At 44.0% G+C, this 15,738-nt stretch overlaps 1 protein-coding gene across 1 annotated transcript in view; it reads left to right on the forward strand.

Moving 5' to 3' along the window:
- LOC138951784 (symplekin-like) overlaps positions 1 to 15,738 on the forward strand; it is a 41,849-nt gene that overhangs the window by 13,303 nt on the left and 12,808 nt on the right. The window contains exons 21-28 of the mRNA XM_070323331.1: positions 2,786 to 2,858; positions 3,492 to 3,591; positions 3,943 to 4,012; positions 4,401 to 4,509; positions 6,849 to 6,949; positions 8,809 to 8,896; positions 9,200 to 9,304; positions 9,832 to 10,019. Coding sequence (XP_070179432.1) covers positions 2,786 to 2,858; positions 3,492 to 3,591; positions 3,943 to 4,012; positions 4,401 to 4,509; positions 6,849 to 6,949; positions 8,809 to 8,896; positions 9,200 to 9,304; positions 9,832 to 10,019 — 834 coding nt within the window. The remainder of the gene's footprint in view (positions 1 to 2,785; positions 2,859 to 3,491; positions 3,592 to 3,942; positions 4,013 to 4,400; positions 4,510 to 6,848; positions 6,950 to 8,808; positions 8,897 to 9,199; positions 9,305 to 9,831; positions 10,020 to 15,738) is intronic.

Here is a 15,738-nt window from a genome sequence, read left to right on the forward strand (position 1 = left end):
TGCAAACCCACAGAAAAGCGCAGTAATCTTGTCTTGCTTTGCTGCCACTCTGTCTACTTCTTCCTGTCTCTGTCTTCTCCTGTGCTTAGTGTTTCTTTATCTTTCTCCCCCTCCTTTTGGAGAAATTCCTCCATTTAATTACATATCTTATCCCAATTCACATATAGCAATTTACTTTAGTTTAGTGCTAGGACGCTGAAAACTACGCTCACCCGGGTAAGGGGGGGAAGTAACGCCCGGTTTTAGACTTGTCTCCTCTGAACAGATTTCTGAGACAAATCAAGTTCACAATGGAGACGCCAGCGTCAGTCAGAGACGCACTCAGGCCGGGAGACTGGGTGACGTCGATCGATCTGACAGACGCATACTTTCACATCCTCATGCACCCATCAGACCGGAAATGGCTGAGATTTTGGTGGGGAGAGAGAGTGTTCCAATTCAAGGCCCTTCCCTGCGGCCTATCTCTTGCGCCTTGGATTTTCACGATGGTGGTACGCCAGCTGTGCGCCCTAGTCAGGCAGCAGGGCGTACGACTCGGGGCTTACCTCGACGACTGGCTTATCCTCAATCAGGATCGAGAAGCATGCAGTGCCCATACGCGGCTCATCCTGTGTCAGGCTCACGAGTTGGGTTTCTCGGTAAACCAAGCCAAGTCGGAACTTACGCCATCCCAGACCTTCACGTACCTGGGAATGAGGTTCGATACGGTAGATTGGTCAGTCCGCCCCTCACAGAGGAGGATAGACAAACTGCAAAATCTAGTGGAATCTTTAGCGTCACAGAAGCAAGCTCCGGTCAAGGCGCTGGCATCAGTGCTTGGTCAAATGGAATCCATGGCCACACTTGTCCCTCTGGGGAGAGTGCACAAGAGGCCGTTTCAGGCAGCTTTGAGTTCAGTTTGGAACCCCTCCTCCCAGGTATGGCAGGTCTCGGTTCAGCTAGAAAGCTGGTTTCAGCAGATCACAGATCAGTGGCTAAAACCATGGGTCTCACAGGGAGTTCTCATCACTCCCCCTCCCCCAGAGGAGGATTTGTTCACAGACGCTTCCCTATCAGGCTGGGGTGCTCATCTCTCTCACCACACAGCCTCAGGCACGTGGACAACAGGCCAAGCCTTCTCACACATCAATGTTCTCGAGTTAGAGGCTGTAGCCCACGGTCTTCAGAGCTTTCTATCACTGGTGGCAGGCAAGCATGTTCGTCTTCATACAGACAATACAACAGTTAATGCAGCCTACATCAACAGGCAGGGCGGTTCTCGCTCTCACACACTGTCTCTCAAGGCATGCCAAATTCTGAAGTGGTGTCACCAGCATCAGATAAGGTTGTCAGCAAAACATCTGCCGGGGAAACTGAATGTTTTGGCAGACTCTCTCCGTCGATCCTCGAAAGTACTCCATACGGAGTGGACGATCACCCACCACGCTCTCCAGCGGCTATGGGTTCAGGTGGACAAACCAATGGTCGATCTTTTCGCAACCCGGTTTTCAAGGAGATTACCAGTGTTCATATCCCCGTTTCCGGACCCGGAAGCCTGGAAAGTGAATGCACTGAAAGTCGACTGGACAGGACTCACGGCTTACGCTTTCCCACCATTCCAACTTCTCGGAAAAGTGCTGAGGAAAGCAGAGTTGGAGCAACCATCCCTGGTTCTGGTCGCGCCGATGTGGACGAGTCAGCACTGGTTTCCAGATCTCCTCCGCTTAGCAGAAGGTCCTCCCATTCCTCTAAACCTGGAAAAGGGAGAATTACTGCAACCACACACCGGCATTCGGCACGAGAACCCACAGTCCCAGCTCCTTCACGCATGGAGACTGTGAGAAGATCCCTGCGGCGTTATTGCTAGTGTCCTAAAAGGTGCGTCAATAGGTTTTGCTAGAACCAGAGCCCCAGTTCCTGCAGAACGGGAACATCCTAGGTGCCCTACGTAAAGAGCGAGCAATTTTCAAAGAATTAATTTTGCCGATTGTCTCCTCACACAATCGGACCGTGGTGCGTTTTGGCGCTAGACCTAACTTTTAAAATCTAAATAATAAATTGACAGCTTGCTACACAAACATTCTTAAATCATAAAAGAATTATTTTTTCATCAAGACAAGATCAGTACAATTCGAAGTTTTGAAAGTTTGAAAAAAGAAAAGCCCGGAAGCAGGGTCACGCAAGGTCGTGGTTCTCGTAGCAGACGACGGTTTATGATCGCCAGTTCCTCTGAACAGTCAAAAGCCATCGCTAGAGTTCTTGTGAACCACAGCCGTTTGTTTCGTGCATAGTCAGAGGTACATAATAACGTGCTATTGCAGATAAGCTCACAGCGAATTACAAACTGACGACAACATTGTGAAAAAGGGAATCTGGATCACATGGGTTCATGATGGCTCAGGGGTAAGATAAACCACGCAAAAATAAATTCTTTGAAAATTGCTTGCTCTTTACGGAGGGCACCTAGGATGTTCTCAAGCGGTGAGTGTTTAAATGAAAGGGTGTTTGTACTGTGTGTAAAAGCCTAACAGTATCTGTGATGGTTTACGGGAGGCTTACTGTGCAATTAACATGTATTTTTTGTATGTAATGAAACTTGTATGTAAACCTTTTCCCCCTTTTCCATTCTTATATCTATGCAAATCTTGACATGTCTTCTAATTTTGAAACTTGTAAACCCTCCCCCTCTTCCATTCTCATTTGTGGCTCTCTTGCAGCTTAGTTCTCTTTGAACTCTTTGTGTTTGCCTTTGTTAATTGTCTATTTTAGTGCCTCTTACATCAGTTTAATGTGCACCCTGTTTCAGGTATATGCCATCAAACAGTTGAAGATGCTGCTGGCAGAGAAACCTGAGGTGGATCGCAAACGCTTCCCTGGAGGTAATCAGTCTCAAGTAACAACTCCAGATAATGAGGCAATAATCGGATTTAGCCCTGTGTCAGGTTCACCGTCCTACTAAGTGAATCTCGAATATTCGTTCATCTTTCAGTATGTGACATGACTTCCACGTGGTTATTCCGGACTATGCAGATAATGACAGTAATTAATAAATGAATAGATGATTTAGATAAATAAACATCGCTTATACTTGTACTATGTATTTTACATTTTTAGTCTACATGCTTGAAGGTATGGGGAAAATATGGGTGGTTATTTGCATTGTTTTTTAGGCAGGTGCAGCATTTCTGAATTGAAAATGCTTGAAATTGCCTGCTAAATATACCATAACATTAACATCTAATCAAGTGAATAATGAGTAGGATATGCGCCGAAATGGCTGCGATCTGCTGGCCGATGTGAATGCGTGATGTATTGTGTAAAAAAATTCCATCTCACACGGCATAAATAAATCCCTGCGCCTTGAATATGTGCGCGATATAAATTGCATAAAAAAATTTTTTGCAAATAAAAAAAATTTAAAAATCCCTGCGCTTAGAACTGTACCCACGGAATACGCGCGATATAAGCCTCATATTGATTGATTGATTGAAGTGAATAATGACTTTTTTCAGTGGTACCAATTGAAAACGAGAGCTGGACGGAGGAAAGCATCAAGGCCAATCTGTATCTGTACCTGGGACTCCTCCCCAACAATCATTCACTCATTCACGAGTAAGTTCTGGCTGCCAAAGTAATGTATTTCTGTATTTCATGTCTTTGTTGTTTGGTATTCATGTTCTACTCAGGTGAAGATCGGTTAATGAATGGGTATTATAGGAATGGTGTTTGTGTTTGGCTTTGGCCAACAGCAAAATGCTGAAACTGCTTTTAATTTGTCAAAAACTTTGTTGTCATTTTGGCAATGGCGGAAAGATGACGTGAATGACCGCCTTAAACTTCTGAAATTTCTAAAAAAAATTGTATGGCAATTGCGGCTTCAGGAAATGAATCCTAGCAACATCTTTGGTATTAGTTTTGTGTTTTAATCTTTCTGAAAAAGACTAAAATTTGATTCTTTTCCAGGCTGGCCAACATCTACACAGCGACATCGGCAGACATCAAGCGCACCATCCTCAGAGTGCTGGAAGGACCTGTGAGTGGTTCATCAAGTCTTACTCTTGATGCCTAGCAAGATATTCTGTTACTCTTTTCGAGACTTCATACATTTATGTTCAATAATAATTTCATAAGAATGTTTGGATCACTTAAAAAGTCACTTAACAAGGCAGTCAACAGGAGTGTCTGGTTGTACGAGTGTTGCTTAGTGTGACTGTCAATTACAAGACCTGCTGCATAAACTTGTGACTGTTTGCCAACTGTTTTCTATATAGCTTGCTTTTCAACAGAAATCAGGAAAACCTTCTGGAAATATAACTCACGAAAGACCATCTGCAATGTAGAAACACTTTGGGCTAGGCACAAGGGCGTCCTGTTATCAGAGGTAGCACTGTTAGACTAATGCATTGTTGTGTTGATTGCAGGTGAAGGGGATGGGAATGGACTCCCCGGAGCTGCTGACCTTGGTGGAGAACTGTCCCAAGGGCTCAGAGACCCTGGTCATGAGAGTCATACACATCCTGACTGACAAAGGTACTGTCCCACAGTCTTGCTCAATGATGTCATATAATGGAACCCCCCTCTGGAAAACTAACTAACTAGGGGGTCCTTAACGTCCTCACAGGAAAATTGTCCTTTTAGAGACATGAGTTGATGATATGCTAAAAAAAAAACACGGCTCCTCCCTTTTAAGACCCTGTTTTCTCACACTTACTGTTCATAATATTTGTAGATCAGCACCATTCGCCACACACTCTCCTCTCAAACAACTAACACTCTTGTCTGTGCCTTTGTTCTTTCTAAACTTGACTACTGCAACTCTCTTCTCTCTGGCTGTCCTCTGTACCTCCTGCATAAACTACAAAAAGTTCAAAACTCGGCAGCACGCCTCATTCTCAAAGCACGAAAACGAGATCACGCAACACCACTTCTTCGCACACTGCACTGGTTACCTATTCAAGCCCGCATTGACTACAAACTGTCCACCCTCTGCTTTAACTTCTTTTCTGGCTCGTCTCCTGCTTCTCTAAACTCCTCACCGTCTATTCTCCAGCAAGACAACTCCGTGCCTCTTCTGACTGTCGCATCCTTACCATTCCACACACCAAAACCAAAACATACAGACAACGCACTTTTACTTTCTGCGCACCCACACAATGGAATTCTCTCCCCTTTCACATCCGCCACTCTCAGTCACCCCAAGCATTCAAACGAGCACTTAAAACACACCTCTTCAAGAAATACAACCCCTGATTTTGTTTTTCTCAGTCCATCAGTAGGCTACATGTAGTGTATTTGTTGTTCTAGTGATAATGTGATAATGTATATAAACATCTAGGGCTGTTTTCAGTATTGTTGATAACATGTTCTGTTTGATTAAGGGTATTCAGCTGGTATTTCCTTGTTTTTCACTACCCATTTTATTGAGTCACTTGAGAAAAAGTGACTCTATGTAATCGGTCAGTGTTAGTCTGTCCGGCCGGCCGTCCGGCCGGCCGTCCGTAGACACCACCTTAACGTTGGACTTTTCTCGGAAACTATCAAAGCGATCGGGCTCATATTTTGTTTAGTCGTGACCTCCAATGACCTCTACACTTTAACGATGGTTTCGTTGACCTTTGACCTTTTTCAAGGTCACAGGTCAGCGTCAAAGGAAAAATTAGACATTTTATATCTTTGACAAAGTTCATCGGATGTGATTGAAACTTTCTAGGATTATTCTTTACATCAAAGTATTTACATCTGTAGCCTTTTACGAACGTTATCAGAAAAACAAGGGAGATAACTAGCCTTTTCTGTTCGGCAACACACAACTTAACGTTGGGCTTTTCTCGGAAACTATAAAAGTGACCGGGCTCAAATTTTATGTGAACGTGACTCATTGTGTTGTGAATAGCAATTTCTTCCTGTCCATCTGATGCCTCATATAATATTCAGAACTGCGAAAGTGACTCGATCGAGCGTTTGCTCTTCTTGTTCATGTTTTTTATTACTTAGTGGAAGAATTTTTTGTAATGTACATTTGATGGTGTATGCTTTTAATTAAGCGTTGTTGACTATGAATGTAGATGTAAATGCTTGTATAACTGTGTTTTAATTTTAAATGTGTCAAGCGCAAAGAGCATAATTGTAAAGTTATGATGTTGCGCTATATAAATGCTCATTTATTATTATTATTATTATTAAATTCACCCCCATTTTGAGACTCCTCCCTTTTATGACCCTGTTTTCTCAGAGTTTCAAAAGTCTTAAATGGGGGATTCCACTGTAGTTGTGTTCAGTTTAATTGCACATACTGTACCATACCTTACCTATTGCCTAACCTCCAGGGGTTAGCCGGATCACACCCAAAGATGTCCAAAAATTGTTGCTATATTTTTGGTAATCTTGTCACATTCTGGTATCTGGATAGCCAGCTAAAATTTCTCCTAGCTCCACAGTCTTGCTAAATGCTGTCACAGTTATTATCAGATGTATAGCTTTCTGCTTAAAATATAGGTGGAGGGGGGGGGGGGGGGGGCGTGAAGGTGGAGAGAGGAGTAGGTGTGGACTTGAAAGTATAGAATTATCTAAGAAATGGGTCATAAAGTAGTCTTTGAAGTTGCATTTGATGTTTTAAAACTTTGTAAGTGGTAGATCTGCGATTGTGCTTTCTCAGGGTTCTTGCGTGATAAAAGCAAAAACTTGCAATGGTCACACACTTGTGAAGGCAATGTGTACCTGGCAATCACAGGAGATTTTCCACAGGGTTAATTTGGGACTATTTCTGTATACCCTTTCCCAGACAGTCCTGACAACTTTCCGGTGTAACACAAGTACCTTTGTTCAATTGGTGTTTACTGTTGCTTGAAGTCCAGCCATTTGTTTTGCAGCTGTTCCTTCACCGGAGCTGGTAGACAGGATCCGTGATCTGTACCACAAGCGTGTGCCTGACGTCAGGTTCCTCATTCCCGTGCTCAATGGCTTGTCTAAGGTAATGTACTGTGTGCTGCGGTAAATTAGCAGAAAAATAGAGAAGACTATTTGTAAAAGAATAGCATCTCCATATCTGTAGGACTATTTTGTTTTCTGCCTTTTGTCTTTCCCTTATTACTGTTTGTTGTCATCGCCTACTTGACCTTTGTCGTGAAAATGTTTAACTTGGATTTTATTTGATTTTTGACATGAGATTTAGCATGCTGTAATGAAATTTGTGCAACCAAGGATTTGTAAATGACAATGTTAGAGAACAACACCGTGTTTTTGATGGGTACAGTGGAGTCCGGGTACAACGAATCTCAAGGGAGATACATTTTAGTTCGTTATATCAGTAATTCGCTGTAGAGTTTTCAACCCTAAATGGCCTCAAGACAAGTTTTCCCAATCACCTTCAAATGATCGTCCCATCGATCTTTCCTTGGAGAGTACAATCTCTGCATGTTTTCAACAGCTTCATAATATAATCCATAGAGAGAGGCAAACTAACAGCGGGAGGTGCATGAAAAGCGTCAGTTTTCACGATAAAACTTTGACTCGCTCATTCACGGGACATAACTGCACTCCGGACTGTCCACAGTGTTGAGCAATTTAGGAGACTTCACTGCCTGAGGAGAGTATTGATTCAAACGAACGCGTGGTTCTATATCGCGTCACTCGGTCACGGATCGGAGAAAACAAAAAAAACAGTTCCAGATTTCGAAACCATGTTCGTCAGCCATTGTTTTTAGCAAGACAGACCACATCTGCACGAGCTTCGCTGACGTACATCGCAAAATTTCATGACGTCACCACAACTTTCGGTTTTGGTTCGATCTGTTCCGTGCACCTCCCGCTGTTAGTTTGTTCAAAGTTCGCTCATCACGCGATGTGCACTTGTGTTTGTGTATTTTTGTGTATTTTTGTCTTTGGAGACAATTATTGACATCAGTTCGTTGTAGCCTTGTGACTTTTAGAGACAAAACGGCTCTGGGGCGATGAAAACGTGTTTGTTAAAAGAGGGGTTCGTTATGCAAATGAGTTCAAAAGGTTCGATGTAGCTGGAAAGTAACAAGTAAGAAATAGAAGGCTGTCTGCCGGGAAATCAATGGCAGTTTGTTAAAAGAGGGATTTCATTATACCCAGGTTCGTTATAGCTGGACTCCACTGTATGTAACATTTTTTTGATTGTGTGTCAATGACAATGTTAAAAAACAACACCGTGTTTTTGATGGGTATGTAACATTTTTTTGATTGTGTATCAATGACAATGTTAAGGTGGTCCTTAATTATGCCTGAAGTCAACTTCGCAAAGACTTTATGAAGTCTTTTTACCAAAATGTAAAGCTTTGTGCAGCCAGCTTCGCGAAGTATGCTTCGCGTAGTCAACTTAGCCCAGTTAAGGACATGCTTTAAAGGCTGATATACTCGTAGCGTTCATTAATTAATTCATATTGTTTACATGTGCCAATAATGTTATAAAACTGTACCTAAGGGGATATAATAACGATTGGCTGTAGCTTTCGAACACAGAAAAAATTATTTCATTATTGCAAAGTGGTGTTGATAGTATCGAATGTAAACAGAACAGTCTCAAACGCCATCTTTGGTTTACGAATTCGTGACGTCAAGGGTCTAAAAATAGCCCAAGTCCTGGAGAACTGTTGCTAAACAATGCAATAAAGAATTAATTATTTCTCGTAATTGGTAAGGACTTCAAACCTAAAACTTTGCAGGAAGCTTAATTTATACATCCCCGCAACGATGGGAAAAGCCCTGGAAGTAATTAAACTAATTAAATAGGACTATGTCAGCCTTTAATGAATAACACAGTGCTTGTGACCTGTATGTTACATGCTTGTGATTTGGTATGTGTAGAAAGAGGTGACCAATGCACTGCCCAAGCTGATCAAGCTCAACCCAATGGTGGTCAAGGAAGTCTTCAACAGACTCATGGGAGCACATAGTAAGTTTCTAAACCAAAAAATGTCATTGCATGCCTAAAATGTTGACAAAAATGTACACAAGAAAAGTACTCAGGTCTACAGAGTGGAGAAATTTGAGCATTGGTTTTCTTGTGATGGATTATTGAGTTTTGAAAAACATGAAGAGGGCAATTAGGAAAAGAAGAGAATTATCAGTGTCCATTTTGTGTATAGTTCACTTTTTGGCTTCAGTACACTGTCCTTACAGACCTAATTAGATACAATATGACTTGTGGTACTTCATAACCATTAACATTTTACCTGAACGTGATTTTGTGTTTCAGTCACAGCCAATGCATCGTACGTGTCGCCACTGACGCCTGATGAACTGCTGGTGGCTCTGCACAACATTGACCCAAACAAGTGTGACATGAAAACCATCATCAAAGGTAACCAACTTCTCTCTAATTCCTCTTCTTTACTTTTCGTCTCTTTATTTTCATTTTTGATTTTTGATTTGTGGTTAGATTAGCTTTAGATTCATTATTTGGTTGGTTGATATTAGTCTCCGTGGTTTTAATGGAGAAATGAGTAGTTCTGATGTCCGAGTGGCTGTGTGCACCAGTATGGGAGTGAGAGGCATGATCTGTTCACCCACAGTGTGACTGACTTTTCAGTAAATTTTTTTAAAGTTCCTTATTTTCATTGTTGACATTGATTATTTCTCAGAGTTGGTCAAGCAGAAATGGTTGAGCTAAAGAAGCAGTGGAAAGTAGAAACTTGTGGACACTGAGCGTTTTTATCTTTGTAAAGGCTGTCCTTATTAATTGAGCACAAAGTTGAATTCGCAAAGACTTTGCAAAGTATTTTTACCAAAAATTCAGTGCCAAAACCTTGTGCAGCCACCTTCGTGAAGTAGACTTTGCCCAATTTCTTTGAGGATTAAAAACTCTGACTTGTTACACATTGATTGCAGCCGCCAACCTGTGCTTCAGCGAGCGCAGCATCTACCGAGAGGAGGTGTTGGCCATTGTGATGCAGCGTCTGATGGAGCAGTCCCCTCTCCCCACCCTCCTCATGAGGACCGTCATTCAGTCCCTGTCTATGTACCCCCGCCTCATTGGATTCGTCCTCAACATCCTGCAGAGACTCATCAAAAAAGAGGTTTGATTTGGATCACAATTTTTGTGTAGAATAGACTCACTGGGCTCCCATCTTCACGTAAATCCGCAGATTTACGAGAGCTGTTCAAATGAGGAGCTATAAATGGGCTCAGATTTGCTCAGATGATACCTTTCTGTTCTTATTTTCCCTGTCACTGTATTGTGCTGCAAGTGGATGGGCTATTATTAATAACCTTTGTTTGTAGCTTTGCATGCAGCTTTTCAAATGATATTAAATTACATATTCTTACGCAACTCACATAGATAGCATTAACTTCAGTTAAAGTGCTAGGACACTGAACTACGCTTCACCCCAAAGGGGAAGCAACCCCCTAAAAAAGAACGGCCTTGACCTATAACCCAAGCTATACAAGAGTCGAGGTCATACCGTCACGTGACCTATCACGCGTGACTCAACCGCCGCCATGTTGAAAGCTCACTCCCATTTCAGCACCGAGTAGCTCGGACGCTTTTTACACTACGCTGCAGGCTTTGAGCCTACTGTCTTCTGGACAGTGTTTCACCCCGTCTACAGGTCCCTGCTTCTCATGCACAAGTCTGGGTGAGCTCGTTCTAATTTGTTCGCTTTTGCTTGCGTTTGTTTCTTTCTCCGTTGTTCGGTCTGGTTGTTGTTTATCAATATCATAACTCAGACTGGTTTTTGTCAGCAATGGCTGACAAGGAGAATTAGAAACCACAGACTAGTCAGTAGCTGCTGAGGTTTCTCCTATTAAGTTTCGCATAAAGAGAAAGGCAAAGGCACTACCTTTTCTGTTTTACTACTACGTCTGTTAAATAACCTTGAATGGTTGAAAACGACGTTAAAGGCATATGTACGCGCTCCCGTGTTTACAAAGTGTAGTTTGCCCATAATCGATGTCAAACGCATCATAGGACCATGTAATGACGATATGTCGCCATGCGCGGACCATTTACATGTATTACAGCTTGTTCTAGCCTCTGAAAGTGAGGATGTCAACAAAGACGCGGAGGTTTTTCCCTTGCGTCAACGCTACCTCTGTTGGCAAATCTAGATAAATAGGACGATCTAGATCAAAATAAATTCTAATATCTCAACATTTAAGAGGTCCTAGACCACAATATCTTGCAGGCAACTTAATTTAGCATGTCTCCAGCTGTGGGTAAAGCAATTAGCGTGTATAGTCATCGAGTACATATGGCTTTAAACACCATATTAAGAAGAAAGAAAGAATGTCTGTTAAATTTCGGACCCTATGAGTACTATCATGCCGGTGCTGAAGCAGGTTAAATTTAGGTTACTTCAGCCAAAGGCAAACGCAGTGGGAAAGAATACTTGTGTTAAAGATGGTTTTTCTTCCCTTTTTGAGATGTTTTCGACCCAAATGTATAACATGTTACCATTCGTCGAGTTTGCGCTCGCTCCCGGCGGGAGTGGGCGACGTGGTTTGTTGTCACGCATCGAGGTTCCGCCTTCATGCACAGTCACTTCGGCTGACGCGCACGCAGAGGAGTGTGTTTACTTCATACGAGGAGCTTTCACGCTCTACAGGTTAGTCAAGTTCACCGGTAGCCAGGTTCTCTGGTGAAAGTGTTCAAGTTGGGCCGGAACTAGTAGCCCCCCCGCCGCGGCTGGGGGGTGAAAGTTTGACTTTCCCGGAGGCTATCGCTCTTTTTTAAGAGGCGGAACTCACGGGGGGTCAACACCGGACAACAAGTTGGGCCGGAACTAGTAGCTCCCCCGCTGAGGCTGGGGAGTGAAAGTTCGACTCTCCCGGAGGCTATCGCTCTTTTTAAGAGGCGGAACTCACGGGGGGTCGACACCGGACAACGAGACAGATGTACTCACGGGCAGACTTTTATGTCTCGGTGAATGTGTACATGTCTCAACTTCCTCCTTTTGGGCAGGAAGCTGCTTTCGGGCAGGCTTTGCACGGTTCTTCCGTTTTGCAATCAGCCTCGCCTGTGGTGGATCGTTTTAGTGACGCAGCTAGTCACAGCGAATTTCACGGTCCAGCCTCAGCAGATTCGGAGTTCGACGATTCTCACTCAGTTTCTGAGGAGGAAGTTGATGTCAAGTTGTCACTCAAACTTTAACCAGCTATGGTTACTGCAGCTCAGGTGTCTGCCAAGTACTTCGCTGAAGGGGTGACAGCCATGACAAGCTCTGCGGCACCACCACCCTCAGGGATATCGTTTTAGCGAGTCTCCTTCTGTTGCTTACGAACTTTCCAAGGTGCTGGCTAGAACTTCGGGTTCTGAGAATAGCTTGCCTGTGGATACTGTGCCTTTACTGGCTGCACACGGTCAGGCTCCTGATGCTGCTCAGCCATGGCTTGCCTCAGACCAGTTACGGAAGCGAGCACTTCGTTTCATTCACGCAAGTTTGCTCTCTCCCGTCGTCATCACAGTCTTTTTGAGACTTACGCTTTGCCGAGTGCACCGCTTCCGGTCACTCCGGAGTTGGCTAATCTCAGGGAGGATGTCTATCGTCTGGACAAAACTTGTGCTTACTCTGAAGGCGCATTACTTGGTTTGGAGGAGACGGGAAGATACTCGTTGGAACTTGCGTCTCTTTCAGAGACACTTCTTCGATCTCTTTCGCGGTCGGTCGCGGTGTCGTTGAATCCTTTCGATTTTCGAAACGACTCTAGCGTGAAAGACGTCCTCATACTCCTGGCCTCTTTGGCTAAGGTTTCAGCCGAACAATGTCTGTTGCGGCACGGTTTTATGCACATGCGGTTTACACACGCAGGGACGCTTTCTTGTCTGGCTCTAGAATTTGACCTTGTGGAAGTTTTCTCATATGATTCTCCTTTTCCATCACTTCCTTTGTGGGCAGCGTTGCGGCGTTGCTTTCGCTTGCGTCACCCGCGCAAGTAACGCTTCACTCGCTGAGCGATATCCGTAGGCCTAGGTTACACCAAGCCTAAGAACTTAGTTTATTCTTTTCTTCGTACTACGGAACCGCTTCCGGTTGCACCGTACTTGTCGATCATACATCTTAATGTTCATAGCAAGGAGAAACTGTCTGTTTTCAAGAACAATGATCTCCTGGCTGTGGAAGATTGTGGCCGCTCTTCTGTCTGTTATCCGCGTCTTGGTACAAGACTTTGATTCGTTCTTTCCCTTGTGCGGTTTCGTACTCACGGGATGCCTTTGTGTTCTGTCGGGACACATATACAAAGGGTTTAGCTTTGCTGTTCGTCTGGGAAAAGGCCTCGGCCGACAGTATTGTTCTGTCGGTGAGACTTAAATCTCTTCCTTGCTCGAGGGTTTTCTTTGCGAATCCTCTTCTTTGCACGCGGACTCTTCTCTAACAGAGAGAATCTCACAGCAAAAGGAAAAGCCCACGGCAGGCCTCGGCTTCTCTTATCAGAGAAAAGCGCTAAGCTGGCCGTTCTCAGCTTTGGTTTTTTATCTTCTTCTCGGCATGGCACGTTGCCAAATACCCACCACTTATCCCCTCGAGGCGATTTAGCGGTAGGGTTCAGTGGGCAAACAATAGCACGCTTTCATGCATACTCTTGGCACTTGTCAACTGGAGTCTTAGCGTTCGGCTCCACTCTTCTCTCTGCCTCTGTGTTTTCCCACAACGGCTGGAGGGGCGATTAGAACTCCCACTTTATTGAGGGAGGCACTGGGGCCCTTCCTGTTGGGTCACTTATAGATCGTGCCTATGTTTACTTCCACCTTTGGATATACAAAATAGATCGGAAGTGGCTACTTTTTATCTAATTCAGATCTTCAGGGCTCTGGTTTCGTTTTCTAAGCAATCAAATGAAGAGCTGGAACATGTTAGTGTCTTTTCCTGTCTGGTTCACAGACACAACCAATCTTTGGATTCTCACACCACTGCTCATGCAGGGCGTTCCCGTTGGTTCTCTCTCCACCAGCGAAGCAGTTCTGTCTCTTGTGGAATTCTTTCCCCTTGTCAGGGGAGAACATGTGTTGATTCAATCAGACAACACCACAGTGGTCTTTTATCTCAATAAGCAGGGGGTGGCATCTCGCTCCCTATCACTGCCTCAGCGAGCATGCGAGGTTTTGATGTGGTTTTTACCACCACGAGATCTTATTAGCAGTGAAGTACCTTTCTGAGAGGCTCGATGTATTGGCAGACTCTAGTCAGTCGGCCAAGAATGCCCACTCGGATTGGACTCTATCTCACTACGCGCTTCTACTCCTGCTGGTGAATTTGGAGAAGCCGCTGATAGAAGTTTTGCCTCTTGGTACTATCACCTTCTGCTAAATGTTCGTCTCCCTGTTCCCGGATAATACTCTAGACTTTACTTTGAGCGGCCTGTTGGTCGCACATTATGGGCCCATTCAATCTTGGTTGCCAGTCCTTTAGGCTGGCAAGAGGGCGCCGTTTTTACACTCGAGCCACACGGGTGTCTACTGTACGGGAATCATTGAGACGCTCAGGGGCTTCTGCCCCAACTCTGGATCTGGTCTAGAGATTTCTTAGGGGTTCAGCGTCTTCGTTTTTGTGTCACTTTGACTGGCTTGGAACTAATGGCGTATATTAACGGAAAGAACTCCACTTCTCTCCGTTCAATGCGGGTGGCGAACCATCTATCCTGGCTTTCCGAATTTTCTCCCACGTCTCTGAATTAAGACTATGTGATTTCAGTTGCACTGACACAGCTAGCTCGCAAAATATTTTCACTTGGGTTCTTTGTAGCCAGCGTGATTAAAGGGAACCTCCCTTTGGTTGGCTGAAAGCAAATCTCCAGTCCCGACTTGGGACTTGCTCCTAGTTTTGGAGGTTTTGAGTTCGGATTGTTTAATCCTTGACAAAATTAGCCTCTTCTAGAGGCAATGATTTAGTGAAGTCAACCTTAACTAAATGGACTGCCACATTGATTAGGCATGCCTACAGTGGTGGCAAGAAAAAAGGGGGGGGGGGGGCAGTCAGTCCTCCCTTTTCAGGCAGCACGGGCTCAAGAGGTCAGAGTGTAGGCCTCTTCTTTACCTGTTCTCAAGTCTGAGAGACTTACATAAGTCATGAATGCAGCTCATTGAACGTTCAAGGACGTAGTCATGAGTTTCTATCGGCGGGGTATTTTAAGTACCCGCTATTTTAGTACACATCTACTAGACATCTTCTGCAGAAGATGTCTTTTTATGTTTTCCTGGGGACGTATCTGGTGCTCGGCAGAACAGAAATTTCGGTTTGCCAGCTATTGTAGCTACAGGCCAGATACTTGCAAGATGTTAACTGTGAGTTCATTTGCCCACCACCTAAATTAGCAATCTGCTATCTATGTGAGTTGCGTAAGAATATGTAATTTAATATAAAATTTCAAAAATAAATTTTGATTTAATTAATATACTTACCAACTCACATACTGAATTCCCTCCCAGCCTGCCCCGCAAATTTTTTAAAGGGGTATGTTTTTCAATACGGAATGAGGTTCACCGGTATACATCCTGCGCAGGCGCAGTACACCGGTAGTGAAATAACCACCAAGGACCATGCCTTATATGGCATACGGTTTTTGTTTCAGAATTATTTCCCCATGTTGCCATGTAAGAGTGCTTCAATGTCTTATCGCAAAACGAAGTTATTGCTTAGGGTTTCCCTAAAAATGAACAGATCTCTTCAATGGGAGTGAGCTTTCAACATGGCGGCGGTTGAGTCACGCGTGATAGGTCACGTGACGGTATGACCTCGACTCTTGTATAGCTTGGGTTATAGGTCAAGGCCGTTCTTTTTTAGGGGGTTGCTTCCCCTT

The sequence above is a fragment of the Littorina saxatilis genome, linkage group LG17, assembly GCF_037325665.1.
Source record: "Littorina saxatilis isolate snail1 linkage group LG17, US_GU_Lsax_2.0, whole genome shotgun sequence".
Taxonomy (NCBI): Eukaryota; Metazoa; Mollusca; class Gastropoda; order Littorinimorpha; family Littorinidae; genus Littorina; species Littorina saxatilis.